General features: G+C 42.0%; 1 protein-coding gene across 1 annotated transcript in view; it reads right to left on the reverse strand.

Annotated features, from left to right (window-relative positions):
- Positions 1 to 17,097, reverse strand: part of LRRIQ1 (leucine rich repeats and IQ motif containing 1) — a 269,506-nt gene that overhangs the window by 99,493 nt on the left and 152,916 nt on the right. Inside the window, exons 18-19 of the mRNA XM_069764400.1 lie at positions 3,735 to 3,821; positions 689 to 813 (exon numbers count right to left, since the gene is read on the reverse strand). Of these exons, the coding sequence (XP_069620501.1) occupies positions 689 to 813; positions 3,735 to 3,821 (212 nt within the window). The remainder of the gene's footprint in view (positions 1 to 688; positions 814 to 3,734; positions 3,822 to 17,097) is intronic.

Raw genomic sequence — 17,097 nt, forward strand, 5'->3', positions numbered from 1 at the left:
AGTTAAAAGGGTTAAAAGTTGGTCAGCAATTTCATTTTTTCAACAAAATTCACTAAACCATTTTTAGGGACCACATCACATTTGAAGTCCTCACCATTTAAAGTCCTCAAAACCACATTCAAGTAGTTTATTAACCCTTCAGGTGGAAAAAAAAAGAACATTTTACTTTTTTTCACAAAAAAATGAAATTTAACCCCAATTTTTTTATTTTCACAAGGGTAACAGGAAAAAATGGACTCCAAAATTTGTTGCGCAATTTCTCCTGAGTACGCTGATACTCCAATATGTGGGTGAAAACTACTTTTGAGGCACAGTGCAAAGCTCAGAAGGGAAGAAGCGCCATATTGGGGTTCAGATTTTACTGGAATGGTTTTAGGGTGCCATATCACATTGGTAGAGCCCCTGAGGTGCCAGAACAGCAGAAACCCCCCAAAAGTGTCTTTTGAGATCTTTTCCTTGTATAGATGATAACTTGCTGATAGTTGAGGGTCCAACTGCTGGTATTCTATTTGAAGCAGAGAATATGGTTCTGCAGAATACTGTCTAAATGGAGCAGTAGCCAGACATGCTCATCGCTGCACTATTCAATTTCCATGGGACTGGCAGAGAAAGCTGAGTGCTGTACGCACTTATCTTTGGCACTCTCAGTTCCCTTTAAGTGTTGATGTAATATGTAAAATAATATTACCTGCTACCATCACTGCCTTTTTCATATTGTTGTCTTCTATCTGGTGCAGACACCTCAGAAACAGCCCAGGCTTCTTGTGGGAACCATGTCAAAGAGTATTCCCTGTCTTCTTTAGAGACATATTTCTGTGGAAAGTTAAATAAAATTAAACCATTCTGAATACTTATATTATGTGCTCTACACTCTTTTCCCGATGTGCTCTACACTCTTTTTACGACGTGCTCTACACTCTTTTCCCGATGTGCTCTACACTCTTTTCCCGACGTGCTCTACACTCTTTTCCCGACGTGCTCTACACTCTTTTCCCGACGTGTTCTACACTCTTTTCCCGACGTGCTCTACACTCTTTTCCCGACGTGCTCTACACTCATTTCCCGACGTGCTCTACACTCTTTTCCCGACGTGCTCTACACTCTTTTCCCGACGTGCTCTACACTCTTTTCCCGACGTGCTCTACACTCTTTTCCCCATGTGCTCTACACTCTTTTCCCGATGTGCTCTACACTCTTTTCCCGATGTGCGCTACACTCTTTTCCCGATGTGCGCTACACTATTTTGCATATGTGCTCTACACTCTTTTGCCGATGTGCTCTACACTATTTTCCCGATGTGCTCTACACTCTTTTGCCGATGTGCTCTACACTATTTTCCCGATGTGCTCTACACTATTTTGCTGATGTGCTCTACACTATTTTGCCGATGTGCTCTACACTCTTTTCCCGATGTGCGCTACACTCTTTTCCCGATGTGCTCTACACTATTTTGCCGATGTGCTCTACACTCTTTTGCCGATGTGCTCCACACTCTTTTCCCGATGTGCGCTACACTCTTTTCCCGATGTGCGCTACACTCTTTTCCCGATGTGCTCTACACTCTTTTCCCGATGTGCTCTACACTATTTTCCCGATGTGCTCTACACTCTTTTGCCGATGTGCTCTACATTCTTTTCCCGATGTGCGCTACACTCTTTTCCCGATGTGCTCTACACTCTTTTCCCAATGTGCTCTACACTCTTTTCCCGACGTGCTCTACACTCTTTTCCCGACGTGCTCTACACTCTTTTCCCGACGTGCTCTACACTCTTTTCCCGACGTGCTCTACACTCTTTTCCCGATGTGCTCTACACTCTTTTCCCGATGTGCGCTACACTCTTTTCCCGATGTGCTCTACACTCTACATACACTGAAAACCTGCTTTCTACTTTAGAGTTCCCTCAAAGTTTGATCCACTTGTTAAGAGTCAATGGATAAATAAAACTTCAGGCAGTCTACCTGCCTCAGTGAAAAAAAAAAACATATACGAACACAGTCTGAACAGACCACAGCTACTGGCCAGGGGAGGACACATTACAGCAGGGGACAACAGCTGCTGCTTTCTGTGTGGTAAAATATTTCCCTTCCCATTTTTTAAATATGCTTTAGGGTGCCTTCACCCGAAAATTATGCATGGCAGAGTGCACATTCGCTCTGCTGGCACCATTATAGTCTAGTTGCCGAACTCATCTGAATCTGAGTTTTGCAGGGGGAAGGGGTTCGGGCGCATACACCTACTGGAGGCGGACACTCAGACATAGTACACTGCATCTGCGTGTCCACCTCTACTAGGAGCATATGCCCGAAAATGATGCACAACAGAGAGCACATTCACTCTGCCTACACCATTATAGTCTATGACCCTGTCAGGGCATATGCCTGAATCCAGTTTTGTGGGGTGGTGCAGACACGAGCTACGACGGGACACAAACGTGAAGATAAGCGCAATGTGAAAGCACCTCACAGAATCAGCTGCAATGCTTGTCCTGACTGTATATTCTTATACTTCCTACCCTGACCAGAAGATGTGGTATGATCAGACCCATGTTCCTATGTTTCTGTACGGTCAGACACAGCCATTACACAGTACACATCAGGGGCACATTTATAAGATTCTCTCAGCACAGGACCATTTTTTAACACATCCAAATGTGGAAATTATTAATATTCCAAGAGCTATTGATTAAAATGTACTTTGCTCGGGGGAAAACCCCAATTAAAGGTAAAACAGAACATCGGAGATTACTAGCACTGACAGTGAGCATTTCTGTTTTCATTCTTTTAAGATCTCGGATTCCAAGTTGAGCATTTAACATCAGGAGAACATTTGTTGGACGGGTATAAACATTTGTGTGGCAATTACAATTCTGAGAACTTCAGTTTGAGAATTGGCCATGATCAAGAACAATACACAAAAGGGGAGATTTCTTAAGACGAGTATTTCATATGCCAATGTATACTGAAGCAGGATGTGTCAGATTCATTAAATAGGTATACACCTAAAATTCTAAGTTATAAAAGAAGAAAATTAAATCTACGTCTGCTAGAAGCGAGCCAAATTTTCATTATAATTATTAGTAAATGTGTCAGACTGATGGGAACCCCAATCCTCTTGGATAAGATTGTCCGCTGTTTACACCACGTTTCAAAAGTGTCTGTAGGAGTTGGAGGTCAAGAATTTAATCGAATATATGTTGTATAGCAAAATGTGCACCTCTTTTAGGCTATAGAGCTGTTAACAAATCTGCCCGATAAAGCATGGTTAAGCTGCCAGAGGTGTCTTATATCAACCTGTTGAGAAACTCAATTTGAAGAGCAATAGAGGCAGTTTCGCCCAAGAACTGGCACATAAAATATTAGTGGAATATAAAACATTAACTTAACTTAGAAAGTTCTAGTAACATGAAGACACTCATTTCTTAATAGAAGATTTTTATATTATTTGGAATACTACATCCACTAGCGATTTCTCACACTGTGCCAGAAATGCAGCTGCCGCATATCAGAAATGTGTTTTTTTCACATTCTTTCTTTTCTTAACATTAAGCTACTGTGAAAGAGTGTTGAAAAAAATCCAAAATAAAGACAGATATAAAATACAAGAGAAATAACAGCTGGGGAGAAACAGAGCCAATGGTATCTTAAAACAGGCCAATGAATCACTACATTAATCACTCAGGCACAAAAAACCTCAGTGGATGATGAAAGGCTAAGACATCCCAATGACATGTTACCTTTGGTCGTTCTGGTTTACTGAAGATATGTAGCGCTCTAGAATGGGAAAGGGCAGGATCGACTACCCAGTCTTTTTCGAAAACATTCTAAAAAAAAAAAAATGAAGTAAATACTTATAGATCAAAAAATTTACAGCAATGAGGAAACAATATGTTCTAGTACAGTATAAAAGCAAATTAACAAGACTATCTAATCTTAGAGATCACAGTAATTTACCCAGTATTCACATAGATTTCTTAAAGGGTAACCATACTTTTAAGGATCTTTTCAGAATAATCTATCCCGGATGTGTATATCAGAAGTAAAACTATATCTGGCCATTATATGATTTGTGGCCTGTATTTTAACCAGTTTGTAGGATCCACCTCTTAATTTGCAATTGTCTCTGAGCTGGTGGGAGGAGCATAGCTGCTATGATCTCTATTATACATATCACAGCACATAGAGAGATTCATGCTCTTTATTTCTGTCTTGATAGTGGTTAGGCAAAAATAGGGGATTGCTAGTTGACGCCTAATCCACTGAAGTGATCTGGCTTAAATAACAATCCAAGATTCAAAATTGATGCTATTTTGGGGGCGAAAGATAACAGTAAAGCGGTCACCTAATATAACTCTATTAGGATACAGTTTATCCTAATAGGAACCTTCGCGCGATATCAGCTCAATTCATTTCCTTAACTGTAGGAACTACACTGAGCCATCAGGCACTGCATAAATAATCAAAGTACACCTACATGCAGTCTTTGAAGGAACATAGGAGGGATGCTGTTCCAAACATCTTAGGCCGGTTTCCGATTTGTGGTTGTGTCCACAGCGTTTGTGCCGCAATTATCCGCATGCGTCGTGTATTCCTATCTTTAACATTAGGGACGCATGTGTCAGAGATCGGTTGCGTTTTGCCGCGTTAGACTACGCATGCGTCGTTTCGTCGTCTGCGGTTTGGCGCGGTGAACGCTACATGTAGTAATTTTAGAGGCGTCAATTTGCCGCCTAGAAACGTATGCGGTTGTTAGCGGAAGGACTGTGGCAAAAAAAGCATTACGGTCTATGTGAACGCATGCGTTCGCAAGCACATGTGTTTGCTTGCGTTTGTGAACACATGTGTTGCACCACAGGAAAACATGTCTAGAAACTGATTAGCCACCCCCCACATACAAACTGATAAGAGGAGGGAGTGGGCATTTGCAGATCACTACCCAGCAGACAGAGAAGCAGAGCAGACGCAGGCAAGAACCTTGGAGGAAACAAAACACTGAACAATGTGAGTATATCCTAGCCAATGTCTTTACTTTCTATTTTCTGTCTCTATTTGTCCTAATTTCTGCCATTTTTTTCTTTCTGCATGCATCAGAATGTCATCTTCTTCTGAGGAGCAACGGCCTGGGCCTGCACAAGCTGAACATGTCAGTGAAGTGAGTACTCACCTCCTCAGTAAGTAAGTATTCACTGTCACATCTACACATATGACAATTTTTTATTCCTTTTTTTAGAGCACTTCATCCACTGCGGCAGAGACTGAGCAGGAGCAGCGGGTTCACGGTCGGATGGCAAGGTGGCAGCATGTACGTATACGTGGCTGACTGTTTATTGTATCCTCACTTTACTATTCTTGAATGTTCATTTCTTTACTTTCCTCTTTCTTTACCTTTTTCTTCTTGACTCCTGTTTTTCTTGACTTTCAATATTCATGGCAGTTTTCTGTCTCTGTTTTTTTTCCTTTCCTTATGTTAATGTCTTCTACATTAATGTCTTTATTTATTTTTTAGGTTCCAGAACAGGATGAGGACCTCATTGAAAATGGCAGCACTCGGACAAGGTGACGATCCGGCGGCTATGGAATGAGGTAGCCAAAGCGATGTGGGATAACTGGGACAACGCCCCGACTCGGGTCCGAAATGCATTTTCTAAGTATTGCAATGCAGTGTGCTGCAGCAGCACTCTTGGCCATGATCACACAACTGTGTGTGATGAGAGAAACTCTCAGGAGTTTATCTCATCACACGCAGTTGTGTGATCACGGTGAAAAGTACATTGTCTAACCATAATTTATATTTTTCAACAGTGCTCAAAGTCAAAACACGTTGGCATTCGATGAAGGATCGCTTCAACAAGGACCTTCGTCAAGAGAGCCGGCTTCCTAGTGGTTCTGGAGCAAGGATCCGCAAATACAAATATCACTGCATCCTTGCATTTTTGAGACTGGGCCTTACCCAGAGAACGTAAGTATTGTTTGTGGTGTAATGGGTTGTGTTGGATTGCCTAATCTGTATTTTTATATTCCACAGGAGTTGGCGCTTTACTAATGTAAATGTTTGGTAGTAATGTGTTTTTTCTTCTTTTTTCACAGCACACGGAGCAGCACTCTTGACCCTGGTTCTGAAGCGGTCCTTCATCAAACAGCAACAGACCCGTCCCAGACTTCCAGCAGCGCTGCAGCAAGTGGGCCTGCCACACAGACTGGAGACCAGGAAGCTGGTCCATCAGGTGTTCCCCTGTCCCAGTCCTCTGCCTCTATTTTTTGGGCTCTTCCCGGCAGCGGCAGAGGGCCTCAGACAGGTCACTCATGCCCGAGTTTTTGCACTTGAGCTCGATCTTTCATGATGGCAAAAAAATGGATAGAGAGAACCACTCCAAAAGAGAGCACACCGCTATATAATTATATATAAAGAGGCAAAACTTTTATTGATACAAAAATATAAAAACACTTAAAAAATACATGTATACAACAACATCCCCAGTGCTACTGCCAAAATACAAAAGGTCATGATATATATAGTAAAGAGACAAAGATAATCTGCATAGTCATAATGAAAAAACGACCTAGAATATAGAAAATACCATGAACACACACCCCGGAAAGGTATAGAACCGATGGACAATAACCACCGATAAAACCAACCATAAAGCAACACTCTCTAAGGCAAATATACCAGAAATAACTGTATGCGGACGCAAGATTACACTGATATTTTTTGGTATCCTCAGTGCTAATAAATACAGTCAGAAACATATCCATCATGCAAATACAATCAGGGAGGCACCTAATTGGCTACACATTCATTCTGCAACAGGCTACCGACTCCAAAGATACAGCCAATGTTATTAAGAACTGTCTTTGTGGAAGTGATGATGTGTCCCTAACAGAGTCCTGATCTCAAAATCATCAAGTCTGTCTGGCATTATATGAAAAGACAGAAGGATACATCCACACAAGAGCAGTGGTTAGTTCTCCAAGATGTTTGGAAGAACCTCACTACCGAGTTCCTAGAAGAATTGTTGCTTTGATACTTTATTGAAGGGAAGAGTTGAATGGCCGTATATCTCAGATGAGGATCACAGCACAATGCTTGGACTAGCCATCGGTTCTCCTGACCAGAGCGTGACAGCTGCATAGAAATACATGCTGACACGCTTGGTTCAGAAGAGCTGACAGTAAGTCATAAAATTAAAAAGCAGCCACACCAAATATTGATATGACTTACAATTTCTCTTTTGTTCACTCACTTTGCATTGTATTAATTGATAAAAATAACCTACCACTTCTATTTTTCAAAGCATTTTTACTTTCCACACGTGCCTAAAACTTGTGCACAGTACTGTATATTACTGATATTTTAAATTAGTTTAGTTTATTAACCTCTTTTTGACAACTTTTCCCCCGTTTTGGCCTCACTTTTGCTTTGTCAATACTGTTATTGTTATGTTATTTGACAATTATGTCTGCATAAAGTGATTATTTTTTTACTTGGCTTGCATTAACTTGATTATTGGTGTTTTTTGAGTGTGTGTATATACACACACTCACACACATACACGGTCATGGCCGTAAGTGTGTTGGCACCCTTGAAATTGTTCCAGATAATGAAGTATTTCTCCCAGACAATTATTGCAATTACACATGTTTTGTTATACACATGTTTATTTCCTTTATTTTCTTTGTGTGTATTGGAACAATACAAAAAAACAGAGAAATCATGCAAAAATTCAAATTGGACATAACTTCACACAAAAACTCCAAAATGGCAAGATCAAATTTGTTGGCACCGTCAACTTAATATTTGGTTGCTCACACTTTGCAATACATAACTGCAGTCAATCGCTTTCGATAACCATCAACAAGCTTCTTACACCTATCAACTGCAACCACTGCACAGTCACACGTCTGGACCCCGAGAGCGTCGTAGGCTATGTTGTGAGGCGAAATTTTAACCCCGCGCATTCCAATTCACTAAACAATTTTGTCCCTATCTACATAATGGGGAAAAAGTGAAAGGAAAAGTGTTGGAGGCAAATTGACAGCTGCCAGATGTGAACAAGGGGGACTTAAAGAGTGAGAGCGATGGCGCCAAAGAGTATATACCGTACAGTTGCTAAGGTGGGGCCCCAACATGGGATACTTACCACACACGGGGATATGAACACACACACAAAAGGCGCAACACACTACCACGTCACATGACCTGTCTATTATGTGTATGTGTGAGCTAATATATACTGCCAGGGGGGGAGGGCTTCCTGTTGGCTGGGGATTTATCAGGCTGCCAATTTAGCTTAGGAGGTGCGCTTTGACTGAGTGACCCCCCACCCCCCGTTTGGTTGACCAACATGACCGCAGGTATAACCACTGTTATTATATGACTGCATGTGAAGCCCTTGCTAGCTATATGGCAAATGACAATAAGATTAGTTTCTATACGTAGCAACGGGCAGGCTGCATTTATATTCATTAGATCCTGCATAATAGCCGTATCATGGTCTTGGTCCATATAACGTAACGCATGTGTAGTTAGGTCAGCTGTATTCTATAGACAGTCACCTAGTGGGGATTACTTTAGTCTCTGGTTCTGTTATGACTCCGTCTTAATGATTGTATCTCACCATGTTATTGTATGTGTAATGCTGTTTTTATATATTTTCTTGTAATTAATAAATAAACTGTTTTTATATGCTCAATTTGTTTGTGATCCAGTCTCTTCATGTTTCTCTGTTGGCGCCCATTGATTTATTAATGGAGGGATCTTAGAAATACTATGAGGATATTTGTATTGGTTATATATGCCAATTTAGCTTACAAATACTGAGGTAAAAATACTGACCAAATAATGTGTGAATGCGGTCTAATACAGGAGGAGATGACAAACAGATATATACTATATACAGGAGGAGATTACGCACAGGTATATACTATATACAGGAGGAGATGACACAGGTATATACTATATACAGGAGGAGATGACACACGTATATACTATATACAGGAGGAGATGACACACGTATATACTATATACAGGAGGAGATTACATACAGGTATATACTATGTACAGGAGGAGATGACACACACATATATACTATATACAGGGGAGATGACACAGGTATATACTATATACAGGAGGAGATGACAACCCGGTATATACTATATACAGGGGAGATGACATACAGGTACATACTATATACAGGGGCGATGACACAGGTATATACTATATACAGTGGAGATGATACACAGGTATATACTATATACAGGAGGAGATGACATACAGGTATATACTATATACTGGAGGAGATGACACACAGATATATACTATATACAGGAGCAGATGATACACAGGTATATACTATATACAGGAGATGACTTACAGGTACATACTATATACAGGAGGAGATGACACACGTATATACTATATACAGGAGGAGATGACATACAGGTATATACTATATAAAAGAGGAGATGACATAGGTATATAGATGAGATGACATACAGCAGGTATATACTATATACAGGGGAGATGACATACAGGTATATACTATATACAGGAGGTGACATACATGTATATACTATAGATAGGAGGAGATGACATACAGGTATATAGTATATACAGAAGAGATGACATACAGGTATATAATATAGGAGATGACACATGGGTATTTACAATATACAGGAGGAGATGACATACAGCAGGCATATACTATTTACAGGAGAGATGACATACAGATATATACAATATACAAGAAAAGACATATAGGTGTATACTATATAAAAGGGAGATGACAAACATGTATATACTGAGGTGAAAATGAGGGGTGTGAGGTGAAAATGAAAAGGTGTGAGTGCAAAATGAGAGGAGTGAGGGAAAATAGTGGAGTGATCGGAAAATGACAGATGTGAGGTCGAAATGAAAAGTGTTAGGGGGGAATGAGAGGAGTGAGGGGGAAAATAAGAGGAGTGAGGGGGAAAATGAGAGGTGTAAGGGAGAAAATGAGAGGCATGATGGGAAAATAAGAGAAGTGAGGTGCTATAACTAACCACAGATATTTACTATGCCCAGGCAACGCCGGGCTCTTCAGCTAGTATATATATATATATATATATATATATATATATACACATATATATACACACATACAGTATACACATACACCAATACAGATATATAATAGATATATAATATAATAGGTACAGTGGCATGTAAAAGTTCGGGCACCCCTGGTCAAAATTACTGTTATTGTGAACAGTTAAGCAAGTTGAAGCTATAATGATCTCTATAAGGCCACGTTCCCACAGTCAGTATTTGGTCAGTATCTTACCTCAGTATTTGTAAGCCAAAATCAGGAGAGGAACAATCAGAGGAAAAGTATAATACAAATACTTCACCACATCTGTATTTATCACCCACTCCTGGTTTTGGCTTACAGATACTGAGGTAAAATACCGACCAAATAGTGAACGTGTGACTGTGGCCTAAGACCTACAGTTAAAGATGACACATTTCCTTTGCTTTTTAAGGCAAACTATATATCTATTTTTAGCTTTTACATTTTAAAAATTACAAAGAAAATGGGTCAATGCAAAAATTTGGGCACCCTGCATGGGTACTACCTAATAGCTGTTGTGAATTCTGTGGCTGAATTCACTCCTGTGGTCACAAGTGGTACTGCAGCTTCTGAGCTTCCTCCCTCAGGTGTTCTGGTGAGCTCGTTAACTGCTTCATTACTTAACTCCGCCTGATGCTGCTATCCTTGCTCCTTGTCAATGTTTCAGTGTTGGATCTGAGCTTCTCCTGATTGTTCCTGTGACCTGCTGCTCTGTATAGCTAAGTGCTTTTTGCTTTTTTGTTGCTTTTTTTCTGTCCAGCTTGTCTTTTGTTTTGCTGGAAGCTCTGAGACGCAAAGGGTGTACCGCCGTGCCGTTAGTTCGGCACGGTGGGTTTTTTTTACCCCCTTTGCGTGGTTTTGCTTTAGGGTTTTTTGTAGACTGCAAAGTTCGCTTTACTGTCCTCGCTCTGTCCTAGAATATCGGGCCCCACTTTGCTGAATCTATTTCATCCCTACGTTTTGTCTTTTCATCTTACTCACAGTCATTATATGTGGGGGGCTGCCTTTTCCTTTGGGGAATTTCTCTGGGGCAAGTCAGGCCTATTTTTCTATCTTCAGGCTAGCTAGTTTCTTAGGCTGTGCCGAGTTGCCTAGGTAGTTGTTAGGCGCAATCCACAGCCGCTTTTAGTTGTGTTTAGGATAGGATCAGGTGTGCAGTCTACAGAGTTTCCATGTCTCAGAGCTCGTTCTTGTATTTTTGGGTATTTGTCAGATCACTGTGTGCGCTCTGATCGCTAAGCACACTGTGTTTCTGGATTGCCTTCATAACACCTGTCATTAGCAAACATAACAGTACAAGGAGCCTAACTAATGATTCTCAATAGAGGGAAAGAAAAAGTTCTGACATCATTTTTTTTTTTTTTTTCTGCTCTGTGTTCACTTTTTTTTTTTCCCCTAGACATTTGGGTGATTCTGGACACAGGTGTGGACATGGATATTCAGGGTCTGTGCTCTTCAATGGATAATCTCGTTATAAATGTACAAAAAATTCAAGATACTATTGATCAGAAATCTATGTTAGAACCAAGAATTCCTATTCCTGATTTGTTTTTTGGAGATAGAACGAAGTTTCTAAGTTTCAAAAATAATTGTAAGCTATTTCTGGCCTTGAAACCTCATTCTTCTGGTAATCCTATTCAACAGGTTTTGATTATTATTTCTTTTTTGCGCGGCGACCCTCAAGACTGGGCATTTTCTCTTGCGCCAGGAGACCCTGCATTGAGTAGTGTCGATGCGTTTTTCCTGGCGCTCGGATTGCTGTACGATGAGCCTAATTCAGTGGATCAGGCTGAGAAAAATTTGCTGGCTTTGTGCCAGGGTCAGGATGATATAGAAGTATATTGTCAGAAATTTAGGAAATGGTCAGTACTCACTCAGTGGAATGAATCTGCGCTGGCAGCTTTGTTCAGAAAGGGTCTCTCTGAGGCTCTTAAGGATGTCATGGTGGGATTTCCTATGCCTGCTGGTTTAAATGAGTCTTTGTCTTTGGCCATTCAGATCGGTCGACGCTTGCGCGAGCGTAAATCTGTGCACCATTTGGCGGTACTGCCTGAGGTTAAACCTGAGCCTATGCAGTGCGATAGGACTATGACTAGAGTTGAACGGCAGGAATACAGACGTCTGAATGGTCTGTGTTTCTACTGTGGTGATTCCACTCATGCTATTTCTGATTGTCCTAAGCGCACTAAGCGGTCCGCTAGGTCTGCCGTCATTGGTACTGTACAGTCCAAATTCCTTCTGTCCATTACCTTGATATGCTCTTTGTCATCGTTTTCTGTCATGGCGTTTGTGGATTCGGGCGCTGCCCTGAATCTGATGGATTTGGATTATGCTAAACGTTGTGGGTTTTTCTTGGAGCCTTTGCGGTGTCCTATTCCATTGAGAGGAATTGATGCTACACCTTTGGCCAAGAATAAACCTCAATACTGGGCCCAGCTGACCATGTGCATGGCTCCTGCACATCAGGAAGTTATTCGCTTTCTGGTGTTGCATAATCTGCATGATGTGGTCGTGTTGGGGTTGCCATGGCTACAAACCCATAATCCAGTATTGGATTGGAATTCCATGTCGGTATCCAGCTGGGGTTGTCAGGGGGTACATGGTGATGTTCCATTTTTGTCGATTTCGTCATCCACCCCTTCTGAGTTCCCAGAGTTCTTGTCTGATTATCAGGATGTATTTGAAGAGCCCAAGTCCGATGCTCTACCTCCGCATAGGGATTGTGATTGTGCTATCAATTTGATTCCTGGTAGTAAATTCCCTAAAGGTCGATTATTTAATTTATCCGTGCCCGAACACGCCGCTATGCGCAGTTATGTGAAGGAATCCCTGGAGAAGGGACATATTCGCCCATCGTCATCACCACTGGGAGCAGGGTTCTTCTTTGTAGCCAAGAAGGATGGTTCGCTGAGACCGTGTATTGATTACCGCCTTCTTAATAAGATCACTGTTAAATTTCAGTATCCCTTGCCATTGTTATCTGACTTGTTTGCTCGGATTAAGGGGGCTAGTTGGTTCACTAAGATAGATCTTCGTGGTGCGTATAATCTGGTGAGAATCAGGCAAGGAGATGAATGGAAAACTGCATTCAATACGCCCGAGGGTCATTTTGAGTATCTAGTGATGCCGTTCGGACTTGCCAATGCTCCATCTGTGTTTCAGTCTTTTATGCATGACATCTTCCGTGAGTATCTGGATAAATTCCTGATTGTTTACTTGGATGACATTTTGATCTTCTCAGATGATTGGGAGTCTCATGTGAAGCAGGTCAGAATGGTTTTTCAGGTCCTGCGTGCTAACTCTTTGTTTGTGAAGGGATCAAAGTGTCTCTTCGGTGTGCAGAAAGTTTCATTTTTGGGGTTCATCTTTACCCCTTCAACTATCGAGATGGATCCAGTTAAGGTCCAAGCCATCCAGGATTGGATTCAGCCGACATCTCTGAAAAGTCTGCAAAAGTTCCTGGGCTTTGCTAATTTTTATCGTCGCTTCATCTGTAATTTTTCTAGCATTGCCAAACCATTGACCGATTTGACCAAGAAGGGTGCTGATTTGGTTAATTGGTCTTCTGCTGCTGTGGAAGCTTTTCAGGAGTTGAAGCGTCGTTTTTGTTCTGCCCCTGTGTTGTGTCAGCCAGATGTTTCTCTTCCGTTCCAGGTCGAGGTTGATGCTTCTGAGATTGGAGCAGGGGCGGTTTTGTCACAGAGAGGTTCTGATTGCTCAGTGATGAAACCATGTGCTTTCTTTTCCAGGAAGTTTTCGCCCGCTGAGCGTAATTATGATGTGGGCAATCGAGAGTTGCTGGCCATGAAGTGGGCATTCGAGGAGTGGCGTCATTGGCTTGAAGGAGCTAAGCATCGCGTGGTGGTATTGACTGATCATAAGAACTTGACTTATCTCGAGTCTGCCAAGCGCTTGAATCCTAGACAGGCCCGTTGGTCGTTATTTTTTGCCCGCTTCGACTTTGTGATTTCGTACCTTCCGGGCTCTAAAAATGTGAAGGCGGATGCTCTGTCTAGGAGTTTTGTGCCCGACTCTCCGGGTTTATCTGAGCCAGCGGGTATCCTCAAGGAAGGAGTCATTGTGTCTGCCATCTCCCCTGATTTGCGGCGGGTGCTGCAAAAATTTCAGGCGAATAAACCTGATCGTTGTCCAGCAGAGAAACTGTTCGTCCCTGATAGGTGGACTAATAAACTTATCTCTGAACTTCATTGTTCGGTGTTGGCTGGTCATCCTGGAATCTTTGGTACCAGAGAGTTAGTGGCTAGATCCTTCTGGTGGCCATCTCTGTCACGGAATGTACGTACTTTTGTGCAGTCCTGTGGGATTTGTGCTAGGGCTAAGCCCTGCTGTTCTCGTGCCAGTGGGTTGCTTTTGCCCTTGCCGGTCCCAAAGAGGCCTTGGACACATATTTCGATGGATTTCATTTCTGAACTTCCCGTTTCTCAAAAGATGTCAGTCATTTGGGTGGTCTGTGATCGCTTTTCTAAAATGGTCCATCTGGTGCCCTTGGCTAAATTGCCTTCCTCCTCTGATTTGGTACCTTTGTTCTTTCAGCATGTGGTTCGGTTGCATGGCATTCCTGAGAATATTGTTTCTGACAGAGGTTCCCAGTTTGTTTCAAGGTTTTGGCGAGCCTTTTGTGGTAGGATGGGCATTGACCTATCCTTTTCCTCGGCTTTCCATCCTCAGACTAATGGCCAGACCGAACGAACCAATCAGACCTTGGAAATATATCTGAGATGTTTTGTTTCTGCAGACCAGGATGATTGGGTGTCCTTTTTGCCGTTGGCTGAGTTCGCCCTTAATAATCGGGCCAGCTCGGCTACCTTGGTTTCTCCATTTTTTTGCAATTCTGGGTTCCATCCTCGTTTCTCTTCAGGACAGGTTGAGTCTTCGGACTATCCTGGTGTGGATTCTGTGGTGGATAGGTTGCAGCAGATCTGGACTCAGGTAGTGGACAATTTGATTTTGTCCCAGGAGAAAGCTCAACTTTTCGCTAATCGCAGACGCCGTGTGGGTCCCCGACTTCGTGTTGGGGATCTGGTTTGGTTATCTTCTCGTCATATTCCTATGAAGGTTTCCTCTCCTAAATTTAAACCTCGTTTTATTGGTCCGTATAGGATTTCTGAGGTTCTCAATCCTGTGTCTTTTCGTTTGACCCTCCCAGACTCCTTTTCCATACATAATGTATTCCATAGGTCGTTGTTGCGGAGATACGTGGCACCTATGGTTCCATCTGTTGAGCCTCCTGCCCCGGTTTTGGTGGAGGGGGAATTGGAGTATATTGTGGAGAAGATTTTGGATTCTCGTGTTTCTAGACGGAAACTCCAGTATCTGGTTAAATGGAAGGGTTATGCTCAGGAAGATAATTCCTGGGTTTTTGCCTCTGATGTTCATGCTTCCGATCTTGTTCGTGCCTTTCATGCGGCTCATCCTGGTCGGCCTGGGGGCTCTGGTGAGGGTTCGGTGACCCCTCCTCAAGGGGGGGGTACTGTTGTGAATTCTGTGGCTGAATTCACTCCTGTGGTCACAAGTGGTACTGCAGCTTCTGAGCTTCCTCCCTCAGGTGTTCTGGTGAGCTCGTTAACTGCTTCATTACTTAACTCCGCCTGATGCTGCTATCCTTGCTCCTTGTCAATGTTTCAGTGTTGGATCTGAGCTTCTCCTGATTGTTCCTGTGACCTGATGCTCTGTATAGCTAAGTGCTTTTTGCTTTTTTGTTGCTTTTTTTCTGTCCAGCTTGTCTTTTGTTTTGCTGGAAGCTCTGAGACGCAAAGGGTGTACCGCCGTGCCGTTAGTTCGGCACGGTGGGTTTTTTTTACCCCCTTTGCGTGGTTTTGCTTTAGGGTTTTTTGTAGACTGCAAAGTTCGCTTTACTGTCCTCGCTCTGTCCTAAAATATCGGGCCCCACTTTGCTGAATCTATTTCATCCCTACGTTTTGTCTTTTCATCTTACTCACAGTCATTATATGTGGGGGGCTGCCTTTTCCTTTGGGGAATTTCTCTGGGGCAAGTCAGGCCTATTTTTCTATCTTCAGGCTAGCTAGTTTCTTAGGCTGTGCCGAGTTGCCTAGGTAGTTGTTAGGCGCAATCCACAGCCGCTTTTAGTTGTGTTTAGGATAGGATCAGGTGTGCAGTCTACAGAGTTTCCACGTCTCAGAGCTCGTTCTTGTATTTTTGGGTATTTGTCAGATCACTGTGTGCGCTCTGATCGCTAAGCACACTGTGTTTCTGGATTGCCTTCATAACACCTGTCATTAGCAAACATAACAAATAGCACCCTCTTTTGAAAGTATAACAGCTTGTAAATGCTTTTTGTAGCCAGAATTGAGTTTTTCAATTCTTGTTCGATGGATTTTCATACATTCCTCCTTGAAAAAAAGCTTCCACTTCTGTGAGATTCCTGAGTTTTTGCTTGCACTGCTATTTTGAGATCTAACCACAGATTTTCAATGATGTTCATATCAGGTGACTGTGTGGACCATTATAAACCTTCAGCTTGCGCTTTTTAACCTTGGGATTTTCCGTTTTTCCGTGTTTGTTTTTCGCTCCCCTCCTTCCCAGAACCATAACTTTTTTATTTTTCCATCAATATGGCCATATGAGGGCTTATTTTTTGTGGGATGAGTTGTACTTTTGAACAACATCATTGGTTTTACCATGTCCTGTACTAGAAAACGGGAAAACAATTCCAAGTGTGGTGAAATTGCAAAAAAAGTGCAATCCCACACTTGTTTTTTGTTTGGCTTTTTTGCTAGGTTCACTAAATGCTAAACCTGACCTGATATTATGATTCTCCAGGTCATTACGAGTTCATAGACACCAAACATGTCTAGGTCCCCTTTTATCTAAGTGGTGAAAACAAATTCCAAACTTTGCTTAAAAAAAAAAATTGCGACATTTTCCGATACCCGTAGCGTCTCCATTTTTTGTGATCTGGGGTCAGGTGAGGGCTTATTTTTTGCATTGCGAGCTGGCACTTTTAATTATA

Source organism: Ranitomeya imitator, chromosome 4 (assembly GCF_032444005.1).
Source record: "Ranitomeya imitator isolate aRanImi1 chromosome 4, aRanImi1.pri, whole genome shotgun sequence".
Classification (NCBI taxonomy): domain Eukaryota; kingdom Metazoa; phylum Chordata; class Amphibia; order Anura; family Dendrobatidae; genus Ranitomeya; species Ranitomeya imitator.